The sequence below is a fragment of the Anser cygnoides genome, chromosome 17 (assembly GCF_040182565.1).
Source record: "Anser cygnoides isolate HZ-2024a breed goose chromosome 17, Taihu_goose_T2T_genome, whole genome shotgun sequence".
In the NCBI taxonomy this organism is placed as follows: domain Eukaryota; kingdom Metazoa; phylum Chordata; class Aves; order Anseriformes; family Anatidae; genus Anser; species Anser cygnoides.
In genome coordinates, this window is record NC_089889.1 from 8,171,840 (window position 1) to 8,198,347 (window position 26,508).

The 26,508-nt window shown below is 43.1% G+C and overlaps 1 protein-coding gene and 1 long non-coding RNA gene across 5 annotated transcripts in view; one reads left to right on the forward strand and one right to left on the reverse strand.

The window, feature by feature from the left end:
- The window catches only part of LOC125182787 (uncharacterized), a 37,329-nt gene extending 31,193 nt beyond the window's left edge, over window positions 1-6,136 (forward strand). Inside the window, exon 4 of the long non-coding RNA XR_010825578.1 lies at window positions 5,080-6,136. This is a non-coding gene — a long non-coding RNA (uncharacterized lncRNA). The remainder of the gene's footprint in view (window positions 1-5,079) is intronic.
- Window positions 1-26,508, reverse strand: part of ZDHHC8 (zinc finger DHHC-type palmitoyltransferase 8) — a 114,513-nt gene that overhangs the window by 26,097 nt on the left and 61,908 nt on the right. For 3 of the 4 annotated variants that reach the window (XM_048063888.2, XM_048063889.2, XM_013173511.3), the window contains exon 2: window positions 1,834-1,955. In XM_048063888.2, the coding sequence (XP_047919845.1) occupies window positions 1,834-1,955 (122 nt within the window). Of the gene's footprint in view, window positions 1-1,833; window positions 1,956-19,064; window positions 19,085-26,508 lie in introns of those variants that run through there. The other variant, XM_066979127.1, reaches the window with a different exon arrangement.

The following is a 26,508-nucleotide window of genomic DNA, read 5'->3' on the forward strand; positions in this document are numbered from 1 at the left end:
TGTGGGTGGCGTGGGGTGGTGATAGCTTTTTTAGCATGTACACTTGCGATCTGAAATAACATCTGCTCCCCTTTCTTCCCAGCTCTAGTATTTATAGTCTTTTCCATCTTTTTTTTTTTTCCTTATCAGATTGCTTCCTTCACACATTTACACTCTTACCTCATCACTTTCTTCAAGGATGACTCCCATTCCTTTTCTTGCCTTTTCCCCACTTCCCTCATTCCCAACCTCCTCCAGACCAAGTACAAACATACACTGCATAGAGAGAAATGGCCAAGGCCACAAATGAAGAGAAAAGGATGGAAGAAAGGGAAGCTGTAGGAAACTCCCCCTCTTCCTGCTTTGCTCCTGACTCCATTTTGTTAAAGCAGCTGGGAAGGGAAGAAAGGTGATGAGAATGTTTCCAAGTTTCCATTTGATCTCCCTGTCCTTTTCTCCTTTAAATGCAAAGGCCAAATAAAGAGCTTATTTGCAAGAAGTTAGAGAAGTGTAAAGGAAGGTGTGAATTCATGATATGCTTCGTACTGATCACTCTTAGAGCACAGTAAGTGCCCATCAGCAGGCTCCACTTTGAGGGAACTACATCGCACAATATTAGATTCCCAGACTGTGACTTTCAAAACTGAACAATGCTGTTCTAGCTCTTCCCCTACTGAAGGCAAAAAGCATGGATGCGTTCAATAACGTCACACCCACAGCATATTCAACCACTGTTGTCTCTGATGAGATGGAGGAACGGAAAAGTGCAGGAAGCCAGGTAAAAGCTCTATGTGCTTCAGCTATTTTGGAAATCTCGGTAAAAGCTCTATGTTTCAGCTCTTTTGAAAATCTCTCTATCACCTATATGTAACTTTGGGCAGCTAAACAGTGCATCATATAATCCCGTACAAATGACTGAATATTGCCTTTACACACAATTATTTCCTCAACTGGAGTGCTGCAACACTTCAGGGGTTCAAAAGCTTCAGCTGAAAGGAATGACAGAGAGATGCTCATCATTAGACCCTGCTACCTGGAGAAACCTGGCACCCACTATTCAGAGAAGCCAGCAGGACAGGTACCTTGTTCTTGTCAGGTACAATAGCAATTCAAAACAGGTATTGAATTCACTCAGTAGAGGTGGGTAAGAACAGCTTGAAGAGAGCAGAGATCCACTGGTTTAGCAAGACTGCCTAGAGCAGTCTCTGCTGCAAACTGCATGTGAATAATTATTGGAAGACAGATAAAATGAGGTGATAATTCTCTCATTAGGATGTGTTAAAAGAGGTAGCTCCACTGTGGTTCCTATTATAAGAGTCGAGTGATCTTTATCCTATTTAATCAGTTGTGCATCAGTACTAATTTAAGCAGGCATATCTTTCTAAATGTATATGTTTTAGATGCTCTAAGGCAAGCTTTAATCATTATTTTTTTTAGCATTCAATGCTTATGCATTTATTTTAAGGCTTTTTGGAAGGAAGGTCTGCTTTGATGAAGCTCTTTCAGAAAGATCAGCCTCTCCCTTCCACCATGCTCAACTTCCTATTGTGAAGACAGTAACTTAAATCCAATGTGCCAGCATGACACAGGGGATGGCAATTGCAATCACATCAGTCAGGAGAGCTACTCAAACGAGAACCATGCTATGCAGCCCTGTGCCCTCAACTGCCAGCCTGAGCAAGTGCAAGGACAACTGACACCTCTCAGCTCAGATGAGGGTATCCAGCACTTCACTACCATTCCAACTCTACTGCCAGTTCAGTGTAAAAAATAAGTAAATACATAAACAAGAAAGATTACCAGGAAAAAAAAAAAAAAAAAGGAGGACCACCCACCAGTCCCATTTTCTCTTACCTCGTGGAAAAACCCCAGGGTCCATGAAAGTTGCCATGCTGAAGTTTGCCAGTACAAACAAGAACACGAGCCCATTGTACACTGGGATGGCTGGTGAGATGGCTTTTGTCAGCCAGGGGCACCTGTGGAGGAGAAAAATTGTAGGTAAGGGTTCTTTTGGCTGTATCAAGTAGTTTCTTCCCATTCACCATCATCACAGAGAAAAGCAGTTTCATCACCTCCCCACCAGCCATTCAGCAAGGCTGAATTTGCAATTTAACAACAGAAATTTCAATAGAGCCAGTTTCAGTGATTTAAAGTACACTGCAGCCACCCTTTATAGGGACGCTTTATTCCATAGCACAGAAAGCAACAATTGCTCACGTGGCTTGTAGGACTTTGCAACCCTATTGCTTTATTTGCAACCTGGCATTTTGCTTCTCTGTGTAAAAGCTGCATCCTATTGTTGCGTTTCTGTTTATTGTGTATATAGGCTTGTTACAGTTGGTGTTATTTTCAATCCTCACTGGCATAAAGCAGAATAGGATTCTTAAACCATTGATCTCCCCAGCAGGTACAAAGGGAAGCACACTTGCTTCCCCCAGCACCTTCCCGAGTGGTTTTCAACTTTAAATAACGCTCACAACCAACACTTCAAAACCTCTCCCCAGCAGAAAGTTTGGTCAGACCGAGCATGGGCTCTGCAGGTGTCAGCAGAATCTAAGAAGGCCAAAAAGAAAGTGGATGGCATCTGCCGTGTGAGCACCTTTCAGAAACGCTGGAAAGGCTTGCTGCACACCCAGCACACGTATCTGAGAGGAACAGAAAGTAAAGGAGAAAAACTAGGAGACTCAGGAAAGACAATGTAGAAAGGCCTGTTGTTATAGGACAATTGATCTAGCTGCAAAGAACACTTCCCACCAGCAGAGGAAGGCAGGACCAAGATAGGAGAAAGCTTATCCTACAGGCAACTTTATCTACTGAAAAGCAGTGTTTATTCACTAGCCATTTACAGCCTCTCTAAAGCTTATCTCTAAACACTAGACCAAATTTACTTCTCTGTTCTGCATAAAGAGGTTTGGTGCTACAGAGTAGCTGAGGGGGAAAATCCAATTAATCTTATTAATCTTGCAGATATAAATAAGGAAAAATATGGGACAAAGAATCTCTCTGACAAAAGTAAGACCCCTGACTTAGCAGCTCTTTAGATTTCCTCCTGCCTTGACAGCTAGGGACCCCACTTTGCTGCCGTGCAGACGCCATTCCACGGCAACACCTTGCTGCCATTAGCATATATCAAACATCAGCCCACATATTCTGGATCACATTTTGCCTGAATTATGTGTACAGTTGCATCTGGTTGTCTGCCAGGCTGCAGAGATAAAGAAAACAAACAAACAAACAAACAAAAACAACAAACACCCAGCCTTTTCCCAAATCTAATTGGCACTGTTTGTGCTACTGATGTGCTGTTTTCAACAGCTGAGAATGGTGTTACTGACCTTGAAGAGACACTGTTAAAAACGCTCTTGCGGCCAGCATTAAAAGGGCACCACATTTTCTCCTCCCATTTCTTTGTGAGCAGGCAGGAAGAGATTATTTTGCACTCTCCTCCTCTTTGCAGCTAGGCTTTTAACATTGCATTGCTGCAAACTGCTTTTAAAAGGACCTTTACTGGTGTGTGTTTCATTCAGTCTGGACTGGAGTGAGTAAAAGATGGAAAAATCCTACCCAGAGTGAATGAACTGGAGAGCCAAGACATGTCTGTGGCTGGGGCCAAACCTTGAGGCTGACTAGGGGAGAAGGAAAAACTAACCCTTCCCACTTGAGTATGGATGCTTTGCTACAGCCCACAGAGAGGGAGCAGAAGCATGGAGTTTCTTGGGACCGGCCTTGAGAGGGGCAAATGGGGAAAGGGCCTGGAAATTAACACTTACTAGGAGAACAGGAAAGGATTGAGAGCTCTGTGGAGGAGGGCAGAATCTCTGTGTTTCTTTTGCATTTGGGATCTCATCCAGATGCTCATGGAGCTTGGGTACAGGAGCGAGCCTTGTGGCAGACAAAGGTGATGGACTAGCTCAGACAGACCCGGCTGGAGACAGCTGGGCTCTGTGAGTTGCCCTGCAACCTTTCCTGTCCCCAGGAGGTGGAATTTCAGCCTTCAGCAAGGTGATACCAACTCGCTGCAGTGCTCAGTTTTCCTTGAAGCAGCTGATGATGACTGAGAGCTAAGGAAAAGCAGTTCCTTTCTTGCCATAAAATGTGCTGTGGTGACCATGCCAAGCAAGCTGTGGGCCCGTCTCTTAACAATGGTTCCTGCCAGCTCCTTTGGAGGAAAGGAAAATAAATCCTGAAATAAGCAGTTATAGAATAAATTCTACCCAGGGAAAGGCTCCTCCCTTTAAATTATAGTAAAATTAGATTCAGCATGGGCATTACTGACTTCATTTCTTCCCATGAAGAAATTGCCTACACAGAGAAAGATCATGAAGTTACCCACTGCTTGTCAAGCATGGAGGAGAGATTTCCTTGGCAGTAAAGTCAAGTAAGTTGGCAAGTGAAGGGACAGGAAACTCTTTCTTACAGATAACCCTTTATTACAGATAACTCCTTACTCAGAGCAAGACTATGTGAGAGAAACTGTCTCAGATGATTAATGTAAGCATTTGTTAATGTTCTCATTCGTGATTTACTTTGTCATGTTCCCAACAAACACATCAAATACTAGGAAAAACTTTAGCCATAAGCTAAACTAAACAGCTCATTTAATGGGTAAATAGTGTATCTGAAAATACTTCACGGAAGTTGGAATGAAGGATAGACTGAGTCATTGTACATATTAGCCAGAAGGTCTGTTCACCATCCTTCCATTTTTATTTCTTGGAATCTTTATGCAGCATCAGATATTACATAAAATTTTAGATGGGATAAAAGAGGCCTCATTTGTAAACTAGGCTGACCAATAAAAACATCTGAGATCAAGTCCTGACTCATAACTGGAAAAGGGTCTGAAAAAGAAAATAAAATTGCTACTAGGATCCACAAACCATGATGCATCCTCCCTCCTTATCCCTCTCCCTTAAAGCACACGGAATTTTAGGCAAAGCAACAGAAATTCTAATCCGAGTCTGGCAGGTTGTTTTATTACTAACCCATCGCGCAAAAATCTGGCTTCTGACCCCCTGCACTCTCTGCTTTGAAGAGGAAGCCGCAGAAATGCCTGAGCAGGCCCTACAGTGAGATTCTGTTTACTCTGTTTATTTCCAGGAACTCCAGGAGATCTGCTTCCAGCACCACTCATCTCTGAGGACAAATCTGGCTGAACTTTTCAGATGCTTCTCCTAACAGAAGGTGTTATGAAGCCAGATAAACAACACATGGATTCAAAACTTTCTTTGCTTGGGGAACCCAAAATTTCAAGAGGCTGTGGTCTTTGTGTCATCAGCTCCTCTCACCATGGAATCACATAGCATGAAGTCTATCACAATTTTTATAGGGCTAAATTTAGTAGAGCCGAGAGCACTGTACAAACCCCTAGTGGAGCACCAGCGCCAGATTTTTCTGAGACAAAAACTAAAGTCCAAAACTTCTGATATGCACTGACATCCAGGAGTGAAACCACCAAGTCCTAACCCAGGACCTTTCTATTACAGCTTAATTATTGTCTGAGAAAGCCGCGCCCTTTGTGTGCATTTTGAACATTTAAGTTCAAGGTAACTGCACTAGCATTTCTCTTCTAAAAGTAACTGTATGATCGGTTCTCTCTTTCAAGTTAATTTAGATCTCTCACACGAACCAGGAGACCTGAGGGATAATATTGCAGCTGCTGTGGGTACCAGCCACGCTACTTCAGTAACTACCCTGGAGAGGAACTTTCAATGGTTTTGTTTACTGCAGAAATTAAGAGCCAGCACACGCCACCACGGCATGCTAGAGATAATTATGGATCTCGAATTCTTCTGAACGAAGCACACAATTACACAGGCAGCATTTTCCTCATAATTATACTTCTTTGACACAGAGTGATTCTGCTCGTAACTCAGAGGAGAGTAATTCAGGGTGGCAGATTTAATCTCATTTATCCTATTTGCTTTTGAAACCCTATCCTAATAAAATGGAAAGTTAAAAAGATTAACAAATAGGATCACAAAACTTGCTAGGTGTCAGACTGACTTATGCATCATCAACTGCCTTCCTCCGCTAAATTAAACAACAAATAATCCTTTCTGCTTTTTTTGCTTGGTGCTTTGTAGCAAGACATGTTTGTGTCTTATAATTACAGTTCAGCCATCGTTAAGTAATTGAATGGGACATTTTTCTTGAATCCTGCTCCAAATTAAGGTTGTTGGTTTTTATTTTCATTAAAACCTTACACATGCTTAGAGAAACATTAGGACATGGAGGATGGAGCCTGGGATTTTAAGAATCGTGTTTTAGTCTTGGCTCTGACACTGGCTTGCAGAGCGACTGAAAGCCATCTGCTTTCCCCCTCCACCCTGGTTCCAAATGAGACACAAACTACCGACAGACCGTCTTCCCCACCCCACCAAAGAGAAGGGATCGCCTTTGATTTTGCAGATCTCCAAGTGCCTCTCCTAGGGCAAGGCTGCTGGCCCCGGCATTTGCCTCCTGCGAGCCCAGCACCAGGCCTCCAGCACCCGTCCCAAAGCAGACAGTGGTGAGGCACACCACTCACGCTGGTGGGCTGCTGTGTGACGGCATGTCTGTGATGTACCTGGTGAACGAGGTCCATTGTATGCTCTGCCTGGAGCACAACAAGCAGGTACATGCACACATGGGGCTCTCTCGGGATGCTGGGTGCTCGGAGGCCGGAGATAAAGAGCAGAACATGGAGCAGGAGCCTACAATCCTTCTTCTTCTAACAGAAAGATGGTAAAATCTGCTTGTGCAGGGGGACAGAGAAGACATGGGAACATCAAGAGTACAGACAGGCACCCAAACGTTGGATACTTACTGAAATCTAATGAGAAGACCCCAAGGATTGCCCGCTTGACTGCTCAACTGCACCTAATAACTGATCTGAGATTCCCACACATCCTTCCCCTCGGACTCAAGCAGATGGCTGGTATGCAACAAAACAATTAATTTCCACAACACATCACAATCCATGGGTTTATAACATGGAAAATAAAGCACCTCTTAACTTGAATCATCTTCTTACACCATTAGGGTGGTTAAAAGAGTAATATCAACCAGCTGATTCTGTGCATCCAAGTAGAAGCAGCCCAGTGAAGTAGAGACTAATTAGATAAGAGGGGCCAACAAGCAAACATAATTTGTCTAAGTGCTGGCACTAATGTCACTGAAAACTTTCAAACTGTGTCCTTAACTCTGCAGCAGCCTGTCCTTGTTCGATACCTCTCCAGGAGCTTCTAGCCAAACCCTGACTGCTAGAACCACGCACCAATTTGTGTCCTGTGAAATCTGTGTAAGGGATCCCCATGCTGTGTAAGGAATCATCACCGCATCTGACCAAGGATGTTCTAACATCTCTGATATCCAGCAACCCTGGGAGCTGGACCAAGCATCCCGGGCTGCCTACAAGCTGCCCTTCCCTGGAAGGGCCCACGGGTCTGGCTGGCTGCAATGGCACATCGTGGGTACAGAGAGGCGAAAGTCCCCCCAGCGCTTAACCCAGCACTGGACCACATGGACCATAAACATAAGGGCAATCAACTGACTCATTCCAAATACCCAAATTTTAGAAGAATTCAGAATAAGATGCGAGTACAGTGCCTTAGGGCCCACTCCACCCAGGTATGTAGGACAGAGAAGGTGCAAGACAGCACCCTGAGGGGTGACCGCCAGAGCTCAGGCATGCAGAGCCCCGTCTGCACCACAGGGCGCAGAACAGACGAGCTTTCAGCCTTTAGCAGTGGAAATCTAACACATTCCTCACACAGCCCACTCTGGGAGGGATTTTTCCATTTATGTGCTCCCTCCTACCCTGAAATCACAGAAAAGTACCTTTGTGGAATAGTAACAGAGGAAAAAAAAACAGCTCTCATTTTCCATTTTTGTTCACTGCCAAAGATAGCTGGGAGATTATTGTACAGCTAAAAATATTTTCCAAGGTGCTAAGTCATCAGTAGGTTTAGAAAGGCATCGCTGGAGCCTGTCAGGGGAGGATGGATCTGAGTGTCATAACCAACATGAAAGAGAACGGCAGGTCCAGGGAAAACAGCAGAAGGCTCGGGATATCAGGATAGCCAGGTCATTTGCTCAGTTCTGCCACTTGAGATTTCAATAAATCATCTAATTTCTGCACCGCGTCTTACTCATTGGCAAGACTGCAGCTAATATATTGTTGCCATAGCACTACACCCTCACTGTGACTACAGCAGCTGTACTGATAGAAAGTGGTATTAAAGTAAAGGATAACAACTCCAAACGTTACATAAAAATGGGAAGAGGAGAAGTAAATACTGGAGAATGTACCACTGAAAAACAGAGACTGATGAGAGCCGAGTGCCACATGGAGCAGCTCATGCTGGTAATGAGTGGGAGATACAAAAATATCCACCCTGGGTTGCCAGATACAGTTATCCATCACAAGGGGCCAAAAAAAAAGAGAAAAGAGCATAAAAAACCCCATGAATTTCATGAGACCATTCCTCATGAAATATAGCTGAACACTAGTGCCAGAGGTTCAAATCCATCACCTGCTTAACTGTGTTTAATTATTCATAAGAAATGTGCTGGGCTGAAATTCACTCAGGTTTAACAAAAGCTGATGGGGTTTCAGTGAACTTTCCATTACACCCTGGACTCAGTCCAAAGGCTAGTGGTTCATGTCTGGCAAAGTATAGATCAGAAGAGCTAAATCAATTAAAAAGTCAACTTGAGATATAATAGTCCTTGGTGAAAAGTCTTATCTGGGCTATACATCATCCCCAAAGTAAAATATACTCTCCCCTTTTCACAAAGCTGCTTGACCGCTCTGGAGCATGTGGCCTTCCTCCCTTTTTAAGCAGTCCCCAAATATCCGAGAAAAGACGCTGTTGTCATGTGAACTGATGTGGGAGAAACATGGAATAGGAGTGACAATACCGATAACCGAGCGAGATGACCGTGGGGATAACTGTACCCATCAACATCCTTGAGTTCAGAAGTCATCCGCTCATCCCAGGCCTATTGCACGGGGACAGACCGACGCTGCAGCCACTGGATAAGACATATTCTTACAAGCTACACATCCAACGTGACTTTACAAGTGACCGGTGAGCAGTCAGGCCTGCGTTGTGCTGGATCCAACACGCGTGCTCCGCAGCCATGCTCACCAGACACCTGGTACAGCTCCCCCAAAAGCAGCCAACAGGCTTCTGCTGGGAGCTGCATTCAGCTGCTCAGCGCAGCAGGGCTCGGGCAGGCAGTGGCTGGGCCAATTCACAAAACCAGATCAAAACAGCAAATCCTTCTTCACACACCGATCTGAAATTTGCATCACTGTGAGTGAATTAAGGACCTACCTGGAGCTGGTTAGCAGTTACTGACATAGTGAAAGCCCAGGGCAGAGTTTTTGTTTTGATGTACTTGTAAAGTAATACACTTATAACAGCGTAAGCATCACTTGAAATGCCCAGCTTTTATTTACACCTCAAATTGAAGTTATCCATTGAGCACTGATTCTAGGGGATGTGTAGGCTGGATTTCAGAGTACACAATAGCACTTTTATATTAAGAGAAGGCTAATGCTCACATCAAAATGCGACAGTAGGTCTTCGTGGCACTTCAAGCATCTATCGGGTTGCAAACAAAATCACCCTGAGCAGCCGTAAAGCCTCTGGTACATCATGGAAAGGAGCCAATTGCCAGTGCATGCGCAAATCAGAGTGGACTCCAAGGATGGCTTACAGAGCAAGTGCACGGATTCAGAGACAAGCCCCCTTAACTCCTGGGTTGCTTTCTCAGCCCCACATTTGCAAAGCCTAAAATACCACACAAGCTGGAAGATGCAAGGATGACTGTAATAGAGGCTTCCCAGACACGCACCAACCTTGTATCAGTACCATGCTGAGCAGCTGGAAACAACCCCTGCTTTTTCCAGCTGCTAATGGAGACCTGAGTGTATGGGTGGCCTTTGGGTCATGGCAGAAGAGGACAGGGAGGAGTCACTGCAGAATAACTGCATCAGGAGATGCACTGGTTGTCCTGTCACACTGAAACGGTTTTAAATCCACTCGGTTAGAAAAAGAAGGGACTGCTGCCCAGTAACATTCCTGGGCAGTTCTGTCTGGATATGGCTAGCCACCAGCATCTCTGTACTGCAACAGCTGAATGACTTTCAGCCCGTTCCAAAACTCACATACGGGAATTATCAAGCCACAGAAACCTTGCTAAATGGGAAATGGGAGAATTACCTCCAGAAGATGCTGTATGAACCAATAACTCAGAACACAGCTGAGTCCTCAGTGCATGTGGCTGCACTGCCTGCAGGCTGTGCTCCCATGTGCACCGTTTCCAGCAGTAACCACAGTCCAGCTGCCCAGCACGGTGTCCAGCAAGGCTGAAAGATGCTTTCTAATATCTGAAAGGGTCACACATGCTATACAAGCTGAGTTTTTCTGAGTGTTTTCAAAGAAGCTATATGGAATGCAAACAAATGCGTTTCTAATTTGTAAACAGCAGAATTATTAAAGTGACGCCACACATGCTATGGCACTGCTAAAAAGAGACAGGCCCTCATCCTGAGTCCACCCCAGCATCATTTCTGTGAGTAATGAAGAACACAGTTTGTTTGGGTTTTACACAACTAGTGACCCTCATGATCTTCCCGACCTCTCAGCAAACTGACACAACTTTTTGCAGGATAGATGAAATTGCACTTGTCAGATCCCTTGTTGCTCTAATGGAAAAAATGCACAGGGTGGCTCCTCCCTGACTCAGAGTTGTTCTCTGGGGTTTTCCACATTGCCTTTATTCTTGTCAACATGCATGAATCTACCAGCGATGCAGAAATGTAAAGTGGGCTGCAGAGTCAGTTTTTAAAGTAAGTTATCAGAACCTTAATTCCAACACACTTAGGGGGACCCCAGCTAGAGGCAGAGGAGGACTTGTGCAGACTTTGCTCACAGCATTCCCTGGTCACATACCGGGAGAACACATCCAGGACACGTTCAGTGTTTGAATTCATGAGACTGGTGTAGTGGAAGCAAGGTACTTCATTATAAGTATGCTGTGATGAGAGAGTAACAGGTAGAGAAATATTAAGAGAGGAGAGGTGACATCAGGGAAAAGATACAGTATACATTACCCTTGTTGAAAAATTCATTTGACTTTTTAGATGTCCCTTTGTCATATGAGCTTCAGTAGAAAGAAATTAAATTTCACAAGAGCCATCATCCTTTTACAGCTAGTGGAGAAAATTATTTAACTCAAAGACAGCACCTATTAGATAAAAGCATGTGGCACTTAATTAACAATGAGCCAATATGCACAAGATACGTTTAATATGAACTCTGTCGACTGCGTTATCATGTCCTCAGTGCATTAGCTGAGAATTGGGTAACGTAACATGCTTTTCAATACATGGGGAAAAGAAGAAAAGCAAGGGGCACCAGCAGAGACAGCCCAGGTGTCTGAACTTAATCCCAGACAGCCCGGGGGTCAGGATACCTTTCACTGGTTTGCATCAGAGGGCAAGTTGTCTCTGCACTGAGAAGAGCTGCAGAGCTGCAGGGGTAGCGATTCCTAGCAGGGAGTATTTTATAAGAGGACCTTCTCCCTCTGACACACATGCCAGACTCCAGAGAGCCCTGCCAAGGACGATGCATGGCCTCAGACAGAAGGGTGCAAAGGCCTGTCCAGCTGCAGGCGAGGTCTGACATCCCTGCTGCCTTCCAGGTGTTTGAGGAGGGAACGCGCCCTGGTATCCAGCCAGCCCTGACAAATCTGCCAGCTGCTTGTTGCAGTGCTGGGGCTGTCAGAGAGTCTTGTACGAACGAGAGGAAGGAAAATCCTGTGAGGCTGGTAATAGCAGTTACATTTCTTCCATGACTTGAGAGAGCTGTTCAGGAAATCTACAACTAATTAAGACCAGAGGTTCTTGCAGACTTGTCTGGATCATGTATTGCCTTTGAAATCTGGAAACAATACCTGTCCATGGCCTGAACAACATGCTTCAGAGCTGCTCTGCAAGTTCTTTTATCTGTACAAGAGCTTGCTGGTGCAGGGAAGGAAGCCAGTCCTAGCCTGAGCTCTCGTTTGAGGATTTCTAGACACATGCAGCAAAATTACTGCAGGTATTGAAAGGTTCCCTACATGGACCAGAAAGATTAGGGACTTGATATTTTACAGAAGAGATGAACAGAACAACGAGATAGATGTATCTCTACTGCAAACAGATACAGAAGATAGGGCAGACAGGGTAAACATTCTCCTACGTCAAGTATGGGAGAAAACATATAATAATAAAACAAAAGCCTCTCTTAGAATCTCATCTTTAATTTCCCTCTGGAATATCCTCCCAAAGGAGTTTTATGGAAACCTGAACTGGGAGCATGACAATTATGTATTTTGTTCTCACGATGCTGAAAAAGAGTATTTGCATGGCTGGTATAAGGAGGCCTTAATATGTGAAGATTTTAAGAAAAAAAAATCTAAATTTCTTTAGCTAAGAAGATAATAAAAATGAAAGACAACCTTCATATTTTAGCCTATCAAAGAAACTTTACCCTTGGGGAGAACACCCCCCTGTGTCTACCTGCTTTGGGACGTTTTACCCCTTCCCAAGCCACCAGCTGGTGCCAGCCACCTTTCCAGCCAGGACATCAGAGGACTCATCAGTGACTCAGTCTGTTTTGGCAACAGCTTAATCCTGCGATCCACAGACCTCACCACTGGGGCCAAGGTAACAAAACAGAATAGGACAAGTCATCTAGCTCAGCACCCGGCTATCCCAGCCCCCATGTGCACCACCTCACCCAGCCCCGCACCATCCTGACACTAAGCAATGTTTTATACACCTGGTCTTGGCTCTGCAGGACGGATGCCAGCAGGCAGCAGCAGGGCAGAACTGGGCTTCTCAAAGCCAGTTCACAGCCCGTTTCTGCTGCAGGCTGGGACTCTTTCAGGGCACTAGGACACAGCTGAAAAATCCTCGTTCCTTCCAGCAGAGGGTAGCGGGACACACAAGCCAGCAAGCAAATGTGTAAGATTGTATTGAAAGCAAGAGATGCATGCAGTTGAAAACAAAACCAAGGGTTCAATATCAGTAATAAAACAAAAAAACGTTGCTCAGCACACTGGAAATGTTACAAAATTAAATGCATTCTTCCATTTGCATTCACAAAATGAAGAAACATCACACTTTAGCTTGTTCTCTTTATGTTCACCCTTCCCCTGTAACATCATCATCTTCATTTTACTTCCTAGTTTTGGGAAGGGAGACCTGCAGGCAGCAGCAGTGCCTGAACAGGCTTTTTCTGCACTTCTACATTAAAAATGTCTTCTCTTTTTCTATACGGTGCTGTTCCCCCTTCCTTGAGTCTCCCAAAAAATCACCAAATAACTTTCAGGCTCTATTTTCTCTTTTCTGCGCCCCATCATCCTGTGGCAGATTAAAAGGCTGAGCAGCAAAATCCGTGCCCTCGTGCCTCAGAAGAGCACGGTACTGCTGCTGCTGTACGCAGGAGACTCACAGCTGTCCCCACGCACTCTCAACAGAAACCACAAAAAGCCACTAAGGTAGAGGCACAGGCAGAGTCTCCTCAAGCTATTAAACAACTGTGCCCCCCCAGCTTAGATTGTTTCCAATTTTAGCGGCACAAGCCGAGCCCAAATCCCAAGCCTCTCCTGCCTGCACAGCAACAACTGCACCGTCCCTGCTCGCCGCCTAACAGCTTTAGGGCTGCCTTCTGGTGGCAGCTTCTCCTGCAGGTAAAATCTTATTACAGCACCTACCAAAAACAAAAATGCTTTTGGGGAGCAATAAAAAACTAAAATACATGGTGACTGTCATACTAACCGTCTTTTTTATTGAAACGATGAAACACAGCATCAACGTCTTAGGTTTAAATGTTTCTGTCAGCTTGGGCAAAATATAACAGGAATCTTCCAATATTTGGTTTGGTGCACAGGTATTCAATTCAGGTTGACAGAAAACAAAATTACGTTGCTTAGAAAACATCCTGAGAGACAATATAATCTTAATTACAGAGACAGGGAAATGGGATTCAACCTGGTATACAGATTTGTGTCTTGCCAACAGATTCGGAAGTGCAACAAGGTGGGGATCGCAGTGGCAGCCGTGGAGGTGAAATAATGGCAGGGACACATCATTGCTTTAGTTGTGCATTATTTGCTCTACCCCAAAACCCACTGCTTTCCAAAGACAGAGGAGTAGCTTGCTCACATACTGCAGTGGACATTCGGTAGCTGCTCTGGCGTTTTTCATATTAATGTCTCAGCTTTCACTAACAGCCTGTGGTTTTGTGATTTGGGGGGATGTTGATTTGAAAGAACCACAAAATTATCAGAAAAGGTGTAATTATGCTGTGGACCTGGGACCTCATGCATTAAAAATCTTCCAAATCTCTTGCCATAATTCAGTAACATAAGCCAGGTTTACAATTACCTGATATGCGTTAACAAAGCTTAATACACTCCCGAGTCAAAATGGGGCAATTAGCAGCTCCTGTACCAAAATAGAAGACTATGGAAATGGCATATGTGTCACCATCTGCAAACAATATGCAACAGGCAAACCAATTCAGAAGGAAAAAAAAAAAAGAGATTAAATTTATTCCTATTTCCAAGAATCAAAGTGAATATTCAGCTTCAGCATTATACTTTCCAGATTCCCAGCTGGGACCAGAATGAGAAGCGTCAAGCATCTTATGATTTAACCGTTGAAAAATTTCCAGGCCAAACTGTCAAGCAAGAGGTTTGGATACAGATCTGAACTATGGGATGTTTTGTCTGTGGAGTTCTTCTATCACTTCCAATAGCAATAGTTAGCATTTGTATGTGTTCTTTTAAAATATCTTCTTGCTCCTGAACTTTGCTGAAGTTCATCCATTGGTTTCTTTGCCCTTGATTTAATTTAAAGAGTAGGATACATCATCTTGCTTTTCAGAAAAATATGAACATTTTCTTCTTGCTAAACAGCTAACACACAGGAATGGAAATAATTTACTGTTTGAGATTTTCTGAATGAATCCCTTATTCCTTCTCCTCTTCCTCCCTCCAGTATTTCCTGAGAATCGTATGCCACAAGCATTTTGGCTTACACCAGAAAATGTCTACAGCTCTGGGATACCTTAATTCCTTTTACATTCCTCTTCAACAGCAGACAGAGCCTACCATAATGGCCAGGAGAAGCATGGAGCTGCAGATCACAGAACAGCCACAGAGATATAAGCAAAGCTTGCAAGGGTAGAGCTGTGCTTTTATCTCCTTTGATTTGAAGAGGGGGGAAAAAATGAGTATCCCAGTAGCTACAGTCCTCTCCTGAAGCTGTTTTATGAATTTATTACATAGCACAGTTTTCCTGTTCTTGTATGTTACCATAAAAATTTTTGTTAGGGAATTTTTTTTCCCTTTTTTTTTTTTTTTTAACATGACTACTGGAAAATCCAAGCACAGAGATACACAATTCATATTCTCAAGAAAACTTATTAGAAAATTCATAACTTCTCCAAATGTTGTACACTGTACCTGACTCCAAAGGGCAACACAGTGAAAACGAACCATGTTCTGGGATGCTATATCCCCAAAGTACCCTTTGGTAAATGAGAAAAGCAATTTATTTTTCAGACAAAAAAAAATAAAAATTCACGTGTCAATTCCAGGATGCACATTTGAATCGTACAAAAATATTTTTCACTCACTCAGTGGAGTAAAAAAAGTCTCTTTTTCATTTATCTGAGGAAGTAGAATCTAGCAGTTATGAGTATGAGTAAGTGACCTGGGCAAGGGTTATGGTTTTCACGAGTTTGCCTATCGATTCCACAATTCAGACATTTTAGACCTGGTGCACATCTCACCTTTCACATTAACTGCCCTCCCCCAGCAGTGTTGGGGAGTTTTGTTTTCAAACGCATACAAAAGTATGTCAATAAAAATTAACTGGAAAGTGTTACAGACTGTCTCAAGAGAAGTTCACCAACTAGGATTACACAGATTTACGGAAATGGCTAAAATCGGTTACTATTAACACCAGGACAGTAATTCCTTGAATCAAGAGATTTACACTGCTGCAGGTCAGGCACAGACACAGATGCTGAGTGGCGACCATCCTCTTTCCTCATATTCTGCCACAGCAGCCCTCCCTGAGCTCTCACTTGTGCTGTTTATGCTTAATTTTCCGGCACACTTACAGGCTTGTTTCTGTAAGCTGCAGTTAGGAAAAGAGCCTTTTATATTGTTTGTTCCTCAGGCACAAGTGACACATGCATTTATCAGCTCTTCAACATTTACTGCTCAACATTAAACATGGTTATCAGCAGGGTTTTAATTCTTTTACAATACCTGATCGAGCAAGCAACTGACAAGTTAACAAGTCTGTTTACTTTTCATAGTGCTTACTTTGATTTTTGTAATTAAACAAAAGTTGTTTGGATTCTCCCTTTTCTCCCCAAACTGAGTGCTGCCCTTGCAGGCACTTTAACTCTGTATTTACCCTTCGAAGCATGAAGTGGGTTCATTTTCCCTCTTTTCTCCCTCCCCAAGGCTCAAGGCAGACCACAGTCCCTGGGACATCTGGAGGCTGTGGTTTGGAGAGGTCCCTTCAAGCCAAGAACAAAAGCAATCATCTTCACTGAGTTAGAAGATACTTGAGACTTGTTAGTATTTCTGAGTTGCAAAACTCAGTGCTTGAAAGGCTATACAGAAAATAGCCCGCCTTCAAAAGTTTATTAAAAAGAAAAGCAAAAGCTCCATGTTTCCTGTGTTAGCTGCACAAGATGAGACAATGTATCTGCCCTGAGTCTGTAGTAACGGTTATGCAGCAGCTCCATTAGTAGTCCCTGCTTCTCTTGAATTCACATAACCGTGTCTTGAGTTTGTCAAGGTCTTAGAGAAAAGAAAAAAAAAAAAAGGAAAAGGTTTGAGATAATGATATGGTTATGCTAAAGATACAGTGAGCACAGCCAGCAAGAAAATTTAAGTATCCTCATTCTGAACAGCAACAGATGCCAAGAGAGCAGAAGCCAGCCATAAATTGGAGTTTTAAAAAAATTATTCACAATTTGTGCCAGCAGACAAGGAAAGGGTTAAAGTGATTCCAGAGCACTGTAATGGATCAAAAAAAAAGCAAGAAGTCTGTCCAGAGAGAGTGCTCCCACCAGAGCCTCCCCGAACCTGGTTCCTTCCTCCCTGCGAGGGAGCACAAAGGGGCGAGGGGACAGCACAGCATCTGTGCAGTTAAACCATTTCAACAAAGCTGCACCCTTCTTAAAAGTCATGCTGGGTGTGCACTTCTGGCTGAACGGCTGCCCTGGCAGGAGAGCGGAGGAGCAGGCAAGGAAGAACAGATCCGCTTTCTACCAGACTCTTGTTTCCTACGTGTTCAACTCAACTCCAAGCGCTCGCCTTCACAAACACACAGGCGTTGAATCGTTCAAATTACATATAATCTTGTATTGCTCATTTACAACAGCACAGCCAGCGACAAAGAAAAGAACTTAAAGTGCTCGGCTCCCTTCAAACAGGAAGCAAGCCCGTGGTGACAGGCTAGAGGATTCGTGACTTGTTTTTCCTCCACCCCGTGCTGCACACATACCACGCTGCGTTCGGGAGAGCTCCAGCAAAAAAACTGCACACAGGCTCCGAGCTGTCGTCTGCATCACAGTGAAATAAATGTCCAGCTCCCCCTCCCCGAGTTAGGAGTACAGATCACGAAAGGCAGAGCCACTCTGAAACATCTCTCTTGCAAATTGCTGTAATTTCCCATCCATCTTCAGCTCGGTTGACTTCGCCGGGTCCACAGGGGCCGATTTACAGCATTCGTTTTGGATTAAGGGTTCCTAAACTGTGACTCAGGAGGCAGAGTAAACGATCTGCAGCTGTCTCGCAGAGCCCTGGTAAATGGTGAAAGTGCCAGTCCCATGTGGCCCTGCTGTGCTAGTGGGGCCTAGGCGAGCCCAAGCCCACCAGTTACGACCTGATCTAAAAGTTTAGGAATCAGTGACTGAATCAAGTTCATTTGCAGACTGATAAAGATTTGTTCTAGACCCTCTATTTGTTTGTTCAAGTATTTATTTTTTTTAAACTAGTGAAGTTGTAGGCTAAACAAACCAACAAAACATGTATTTTTTGTTAGTGAATTCTATTGTCTGTCATTTGCCTTTGTGTTGAAAGCTACTTCTAACACCACACCTTGCTTTGTGTGCAAATAATATTACAAACAGTTGCATCTGACTTGACATCTATTCTAACTGCAGCACGGCTGCACAAAAGTTGGCAAAGGCAAAGAGGCAAAATAAGAACTGCATCCCCTGGATCAGAAAGTGTTTTCAGAAGAGACACATTCATTTGCTCATTATTTCTCTGGCAACTTCTGAGTTTTGGAAATTTCTGAATTTTTCAATAGGCACAAAGTCTTTTTTCTAGTAAATAGAAAAGGCATGTTTTACATTTGTTTTTTATGGCAGCATTTTCTGTATATTCAGTGAACGGCAAACAAAAGCACTGCAATAATGTGCTACTCTACCTTCCCCTCAATTTTCGGTTTCCATACTGTCACATTTTAGTCAATCAGTTATCACTGTTTATTTGTCTTTAGTGCTAAAAAAACTTTCCTGTATCCTGTGTACTGCTCGCAAGGGGAGGCAAGACTGTGACAGTCACCTTGAAATGTTTTGCTCCTCAAACATCTCCTTTCTGCGGAGAGTGGATACAACCTTACAGGTGGATGCTGCCAGCCAGTATTGCATAATTAACTGCAGAAATTAGAAAAATTGCATTAGCGTAGCCAAGGCTAACACTGATCTACCACATCAGTGCAAATCTGCAATGCGCGTCCATCAGGCTATTTAGCCAGTTCAATTAAGTATTCTGATTTCAATCACCGAAGCAACTTTTCTAGTAAACTGCTCTGCACCTTCTGCTCTGTGGAAGATTCTTCATGATCCACCCTAATTCTCCATCACCAGTTGGACTGTGCATTGAAACATCGTTGTTCAAACCAGTGCAAGCAGTCGTGCCTGCAGCGCTTGCTGTGAGATCCTGACAATGCATCAACTAAATAACCATAAAGAAATGCTGTCGGTATTAAAATCATTTAGTGTTACCTCATCTCTCACCAGCACAGCTCAGCGAGAAGACAGTGGTGTAACTGGAGATACTTGCTCAGCTTCCAGGTGCTCCCAGTTATTCTCTGTCTTAATGTGGCTGTAAATCCCACACCCCCAAAGCTTTTGCACCAATAGCTGCAACCCCCTTGTGCCAGGCTCCAGGTCTGCTTTGAATCTACGTTTAAGCAAAATTGCTTACAATGTGGGCTTTGAAATGTGGGATTTTTTTCCTGCACGAGAGCATTCCTTCCTTCTGCACGAAGAGGTGGTACAACCAGGACTGTAGCACCACGCACAGAGAACCGGCAAACCACCTGCCAGCACTGCCAAATTAAGCACCAGCTGGAGCCAGCCCTGCCCCTGGTCAAAAGGGAAGAAAGCAGCCTCTGATCTTTGCTTTCTAGAGAAGATGGCCAGCAGCACTGTCACCAACATTGCCCTGTACCAGATGGCCCCGTCTGCAGAGCAGCACAAGGAAAGGAAGAAGCAGGACTTTTACAGCTTTTCCTGCAACATCCAATTGAGTCAAGAGCTGAACTACTGAAATCACTGCTCCATGGCAGCTGATAAATTCTGTTGAGAAACCAAGGAAGCATGTCAAACAAGGTTTGATTAGAGCTGCCTGGGGGCCTGGCAAGACGCAGGGAACTTATGGCACACACTTACATTGCTGATCAGAAGTCTTCTCCCAGCAGACGGTGGGACGGCGCGTGGGAACAGCCAGTGACATTTCAGGGAAAGCTCTCCAAAGGAATATTCTGTCGTTCGGTGTCTCCAGCTTTCATTACCATCCCCACCCGTCATAACAACTTTTTTGGGCTCTTGGCTACCAAGAAGACTAAAGCTTCTTCATGCATATCCTGTAACTTCTCTTTGAACTTATTTCCTTCAATGGAGCTTTCCTTTAACTCCAAAAGGCTTTGCATACTATTGATGCGTCAGGAACACTCCCTGTACATAAAGAATTTACACACTATCGAACAGGAATCTTTTGAAATTGTTCACTTTTGACCAGAAAGAAAGCTCAGAAAGAAGCCCCCAATGGGGCATAAGTGGCAGTGATGGTAAAGTAGGAGGAGAGCACAGCGGCCATGGAAGAGAAAAAGAATTCAGTTGGACGCTGAAGTAGATGCTTGGAACATATGTCAAGGCCAGATCAAAACAGCCAATTGTTGCTGTTATCTACTTAATCTGGTCTTGTGTGGAAAAGGGAGTTAGGAAATTCTTTTCGGCCAACGCGACTGTCCAAGCCAACGTGACTGTCTAAGCCAATGCCCAAGGCAAATAATGCTCTAAACAATACGGCATTTTAATTCTGCTATAAATACTAAGTTTGCAAAGACAGCTGTTTGCTTGCAGTTTCCTTCTGCAATCTCCATTCAACACTTTATATTTACATAAATGCACAACCATACCTAATCCCCCCCACCAGGTTTTAGCTCCTTGAGAGAACAGGCAGGAGTTGAGGAATGGCTTAAAAATTTAATCCTTGAAAAATGAAATTAGGTTGCTTCCTCAAGAGCTGCCATATGGTGTCTATTTAAAAAAGTGATACTCAATAGAAGCACCATAGTGCACGAGAACCACTCATGGATTTTACTTTTGAGTTACTGAAATCTTTCCACAAGAGCATCAGTCATGGGACAGTTTCTTTGCAGAAGGACCTTTAGCAGAGGAAAGTCTCAAGAGAAGCAGCTCCTGTAAAATGGCCATTGAAACCAACTGCAAATCAAGACAGCAATCTGAAACCTTTGTTTTCATGGGAATCCAGCCCTCACAAACTAGCACCAGCATCGGACTGTGCCATGCAACGGTCCTTGATGCTTTAGCAACTACATTATTCACAGAGTAGATTAACTGATTGTTGCTTGCCCTACCTATTGTCTGTGACAAACTGATAAAATGCAACTTTGGCTAAAAACAGCGCACAAATCTGTGCCTTTAAGGTGAAGATATCAGTAAAACTATTCAAATCCACAAACAAATCTCAGTTTAAAGAAACGCCGCCCTGAGGGTACACTTATCTTCCTGTACATACAGTAAGGTTCTGTCATCTTCCTTTAGCAGCACTGACCTTGAAGAGCATAAAATTCATCGTTTACAATAGAGATGGTAGAAAGAGGGGGGTACATCTAAGTTTCAATATATTTAATAATCTTCTAAATAGAGGGCTCTGAAGGCTCTCATACCCTACTTTGCCAAGCAGGGACTTACCAGTTCTTGCACCCACACCAAACTCTGCTATACTTTCCACTCCCAGAATGACGATGAATGAACATGGTTCTTTGCTGACATTACAGGAGGAAACAGACTAAGCCTGCCTTTTTCTCCACCACCAGCTCTCCTACCTAAGATCAGATTTCTGCATAATGGCATAGCACACTGCAGATGCTCACGGGCTCACTGCTGCACATTGTGAGGATAATAAAAGTTCTGAATCTAGCATCATCCTTCTGGAAAAAAAAAAAAGTCATTTACATGATTCAGTAAAAACCACAACCTCTTCCAGTCATAGTGTTCCGTAGAATCAGTACAAATCTTTAAGTTGATCTTAACTTACTGCCATCTCCTTTTGGAAGCTAACTTGCACATGGCCAGTCCAAGGCTAAAATAATCAGAATCTAACTTAACCACAGACCGCTAATGGATCGGACTTATAGCTTGAAAACTCGGGTATCTGAGATGCTATTGAAACTGTTATTGTTTGAAACTTGTAAGAAACAAAGAATCTGAGCCCACTGCAGCTCTTATACCCAGGTGCATCTTGCTTCCTCTTCACCAGGCACATGGCCCATTCATTGACAAGTGTGTTTTCCCAGTTTGGTTTCCTGGGAGTCTCTACTGGCTGCACATCAAGCCAAATGTTCATTTTTGCTATCAACATAGCCAGGGGGCTCGGCGATGCTAGCCAACCCTTGTTCAACTAGTGTTACTGTTTTACAACATGTCATGCTTTGTGATACTGAAAGGAAAAGCCAATAAAAGGAAAAATTAATCTTGTGATTAAACACAACACTTTGGATTGCTGGCTGCTGACACTGGCACCATGCCACCCTCTCGGAGGACAGAATAGAACCTGTCTGCTGTCTTCAACAAAAGGATTTTTTACAAAATAAGGGTCTCTTGCTATGAATGATCAAAATGAGCAGCTTGGCAAGGAGACCTGGCCAACCGTCAATTACAGCTTTGTTCTATCCCAACTTAAGGCTGATATTGTCCTGCTCCAGACTGAGATGATCATACAGAATTTCTGCTTGTACAGAATTTTTGCATGCCATGTAAGTTACAGCGAAATTCACAGTATATAGAATTTATAGCAAATTAATGAGAGAAGAAGAATATGAAAATTTGTTTTTTAAGATATATGCATGAGTCAACTCTGAGTACAGATTGTTTTGAAATCTGAATCCTCAGGGTTTGCTAAGCACCTGCTCCCTCAAAAGCAGGCTTATGTGCCATTGAAAGATTTGTGCTGGCCCTCGGCGAAGGGATTAATTCCTTTTCCACTATGAATATTTGCATAGGATCCTGTGCTTGTTATGCCAAAGTCCTCTCTGATACTTGCACTCTAGCATAAAGTGTAGTTTCTGTGATCGGGTATACAACGTTCATTCTTACAAACAGTGAATGTTAAAGTTTAATTTAAACTCTGCTTAAAATGCTTCCCTCAGGAAAATTCAGATAGAGAAATATACTTAGCCAAAACAAGAAAACTCATAAGCATGGTCAAATCAGAACGCATTTCTAAATGACTTATCATCATCATGTGCGTAGCCTGTTAAAGGCCAAAACCTCTGTATTTTGAGCAGGAGGATCTGGTCTCTGTTATTTGCAAATGGACCCCACCCCCAGATCATCATCTTCCCACACATTATTTAGTCAACAACATCTCATCGCTTTATACATGAAGTATTTTCAAAGAGCTTAACAGCATAAGTACCAAATAGTATTTTGGAACAGGGAGGGCTATCATCCATGGCAAATCATGTGAATGACCAATGTAACTACCATCACCAACAAAACTATCAACAAGACCTACACATAAAACATGTAAATATGAAGAAATACAAACACAAAAGATGCCTCTAAATTCTTATTTCAGTTTCACTGCTGATGGTTTACCATCAATTTTGGCAGCATCAAGGCCTCTCAGTGGATCAGTGATGAATGATGCTTCTTATAAAGCAGCTTTCCAAAAACCTAGCTGTATATGGCTGTCTCCCAACAAACGTGATGGTGTAGCTGATTCCCAGTAATAAATGGTAAAGATACTACTGCTTCTCAAAACAAATTCTATCCTTATGAAAAACTCTCCATTTGTATATGTTTTATTACTCCCAACCATTCCTAAACTACATCAAAAGAGACATCGGGAAGTCTCACTAAGAGACTATTGTGAATACTAATATTTTGATCAGAAGAAACCTTTGCCGAAACCTTTGATGATGGATAGCAGAATAGCAGTTTCTGAAATCAACAACTGAAGCTTAAAATGGTTGTGGCAGACAAACATGAAAGTGGTTCGGAGACATAAATCACGTAATCTGAAGCAGAGCACGACCTGCTCGTTTATGTGCTTCCCTGCTGAAGTAATTGTAGGAAGCTGTTCTTCAGCTCACCAGGCAGGCAGAAATGGGTATTGATAGGAAGGGTGCGAGTGTTACCTAATGCTATGATGTTATAGAAGTGATGAATAACCCTAATGTTGATGCAGCCAGTGAGGAGATGCTGTCAGACCATTAAGCATATGCAGGTGATTTGTCAGTGTTTAAAAACGTTGAATTTTCTACCCTCCACTTCCTGCCTCAGGCTCCTTGCACATACACACATCCTCCAAAGCCATCTTTCATTACAACACATTTTTCTCTTCTCTCCCTCTATTCACCTTAAAAATCCTCCAGGTTTCCAGGATGTTTTCCAGCTCAATCCCTCCTTTCTCGGAGAGGCTGGGTTTGTGCACATACATTTATTAGAAGGTCTAGGTTAACGTACCGGACTGTGATTATCATGTTCTTTGTTCTTGGGAAATGCTTTGCTGCTGCGGTAACTGATAGCAGCCATCCTACATGTAGGCTTTTTTTTCCTTCTTTTTCCTCTTGTAGATACAGACAATAAATATTGTTTATATATGCTTTTTTACAGAGCAGTAGATCGGTATTAGATTCACTCTAAAGGCTATTTTATCGGATTAGTCTGATCAGCTTGGATTTCAGATCTGTTCCCCAACACATGAAAAATCTCTCTCCAGTTTAAGTTCTGGGAGAAAAAACAGTGACTTCTCAAATGTATCGTAACAGAGAAACAAAGCTCCCACTAAAAGCAAACCCAGAAGTGAGAGGCACTAAGGCTATGACAAATGGAGATAATAAAAGCACAAAGAAGCATCAGAAAGCTACTCCAGTAATACTCTCCTATGACCACTGTGCCGATGACTTTGCTAAGTAGCACTGCAAGTTCACATTGACATTTTTACTAATGTAAGCAATTCTGCTTGGGCCAGCACGACTGTGCGTATGAGCAACCTGCCAGGGGTGTTTTCAGCTAAGAGTTCATGGTCTAATCTCAGATACAGGCAAGAGGGTAATCGGAGCATTCTTCATGTTGTTCGTAGGGTGAGTGCTCTTTGAGTTAACCATGATGCTTGAACTGAAACATCTCACAGGAGACAAGAGGAACAGGCACAAAGATTACAGTGTGGGAAAAGGATCTTTAAAAACACAATACAAAGAAAGCATTTTTCACACCTTGAGCAACTAAGATAATTTCTATTGAAAAAATCCACTCCTGCTGAAGGCTAACATCCTGCATACAGTGAAAACAGCCCTGAACAGGATCTCAACTCTGACACACAGAAAGGCAGATAACCCGTTTGTTCTCAAACAAAGCCAACTTTGGACCCGCTATGGGGAGGGGTGGAGACACAGCAACCTCATTTTTGTCTCACGCGTTTGCTTTCCTGTAATTCATCAGCATCTCTGCGCTGCATCAATATTACTTTGCAAATGCTCCACAACATGGATTGTCTGGGCTTTAGGACAGTCGAGAAAACTCAAGTGGAAACTGTCCATATATGCTTGACACCTCATCTTCAGGCTGCTTGTCATGCCAGTATTAACAATGCAATGGCAGTTCTTCTGTGGAACAAATTCCTTATAAATATGGATTTACAAAACTGAAATGTCTAGGTAATAAAGACAGCTGAGAGACACAAACAGAATCGTATTTAAGACTGGTTGCAAAATATGATCAGACAGAAAATAACATTTCAACATCTTTATAAATCTCAAATATGAGAAAAACGCATTTAAACAATACAGCAGAGAACAAAAGTATCATTAAAGGACAAGAATGCAAGTCACAGATACATAAACACAGTATTTTATTATTGCATTACATTTTCAGGTTGCATAAATAATTGTACACACATTCTGCGTCTACTAAGCCACTGTGACAACCGTGACCTTATTGTGGCAACAAAATGCCAAGAAATCCCCTGAGGTCTAGCAATATTTTCTGACACCACAATCCTGCAGCTATCTCCACAAGCAATTAAATGGAAATGCTGCACTGCTTCCTGCTACATCCCAGAGAGCTGTATCTGGCAATTCACTCTGCCTAAGAAAAGCAGTGAACGAGTATAACCTGTGACTGACAACTGCCACTCACCTCTAACTTACTCATTGCAGCTTTTTGAAGGGATCCAGACAGACCTACAAGAGAAATACTACACTGTATTCCTCTGAAGATGTTAAAAAATATATGTATATCTTCCAAACGAGTTCATCTTCCTGAAAAGGAAACCTATATTCTCCATGGGAAAATAAAATTGTGGGGCTGTGGAACATGCCAGATTGCTGTATACTTTCTATGCCAGCCCTTCCTGCCACCCCCACCACATACACAGAAACTGGGACACACTGCGCTGAGCATGGCAGCAGCCACCAGGGATATCCCAAAGGGGAAATACTCAGCTGAGTCCAGCCAAATGCCCAGTCTGTTGCTATCAACTACTTGCTCGGCAGGGAGGCTTGTGGCTGGCTAAAACATGCCAGCACTGGCATATAAAAAAGCCCTGGGAAGAGAACAAAATAATGTGGATGATTCCCAGGGAGTAAAGGCCAAAAAAGGCAGTTAAATCTGACTGCCTTGGACTAAGTGTGCATAAGAATAATCAGTGAGAACAGAGACAGCGGCTGAACATAGAAGAGAGTAGCAATGAAGAAGTATAGAGGACAAAGAGAAACTGAGGAAAACAGGAGTAAAGGAGGTGGCAGAAAGCGTTGCAAGAAAATTACGTCTGTTTTCCACGGTGCTGTAGTAGTAACATACTGAAGACAGTAAGGGTATTTTTTGTTCCAGGACTGGCTTCAAGGAAGACAATTCTTCCACCTTCATTCCCTCTCGAATAAGTAAGAATCTTGCACGGTCAGTCTGCAGTAAC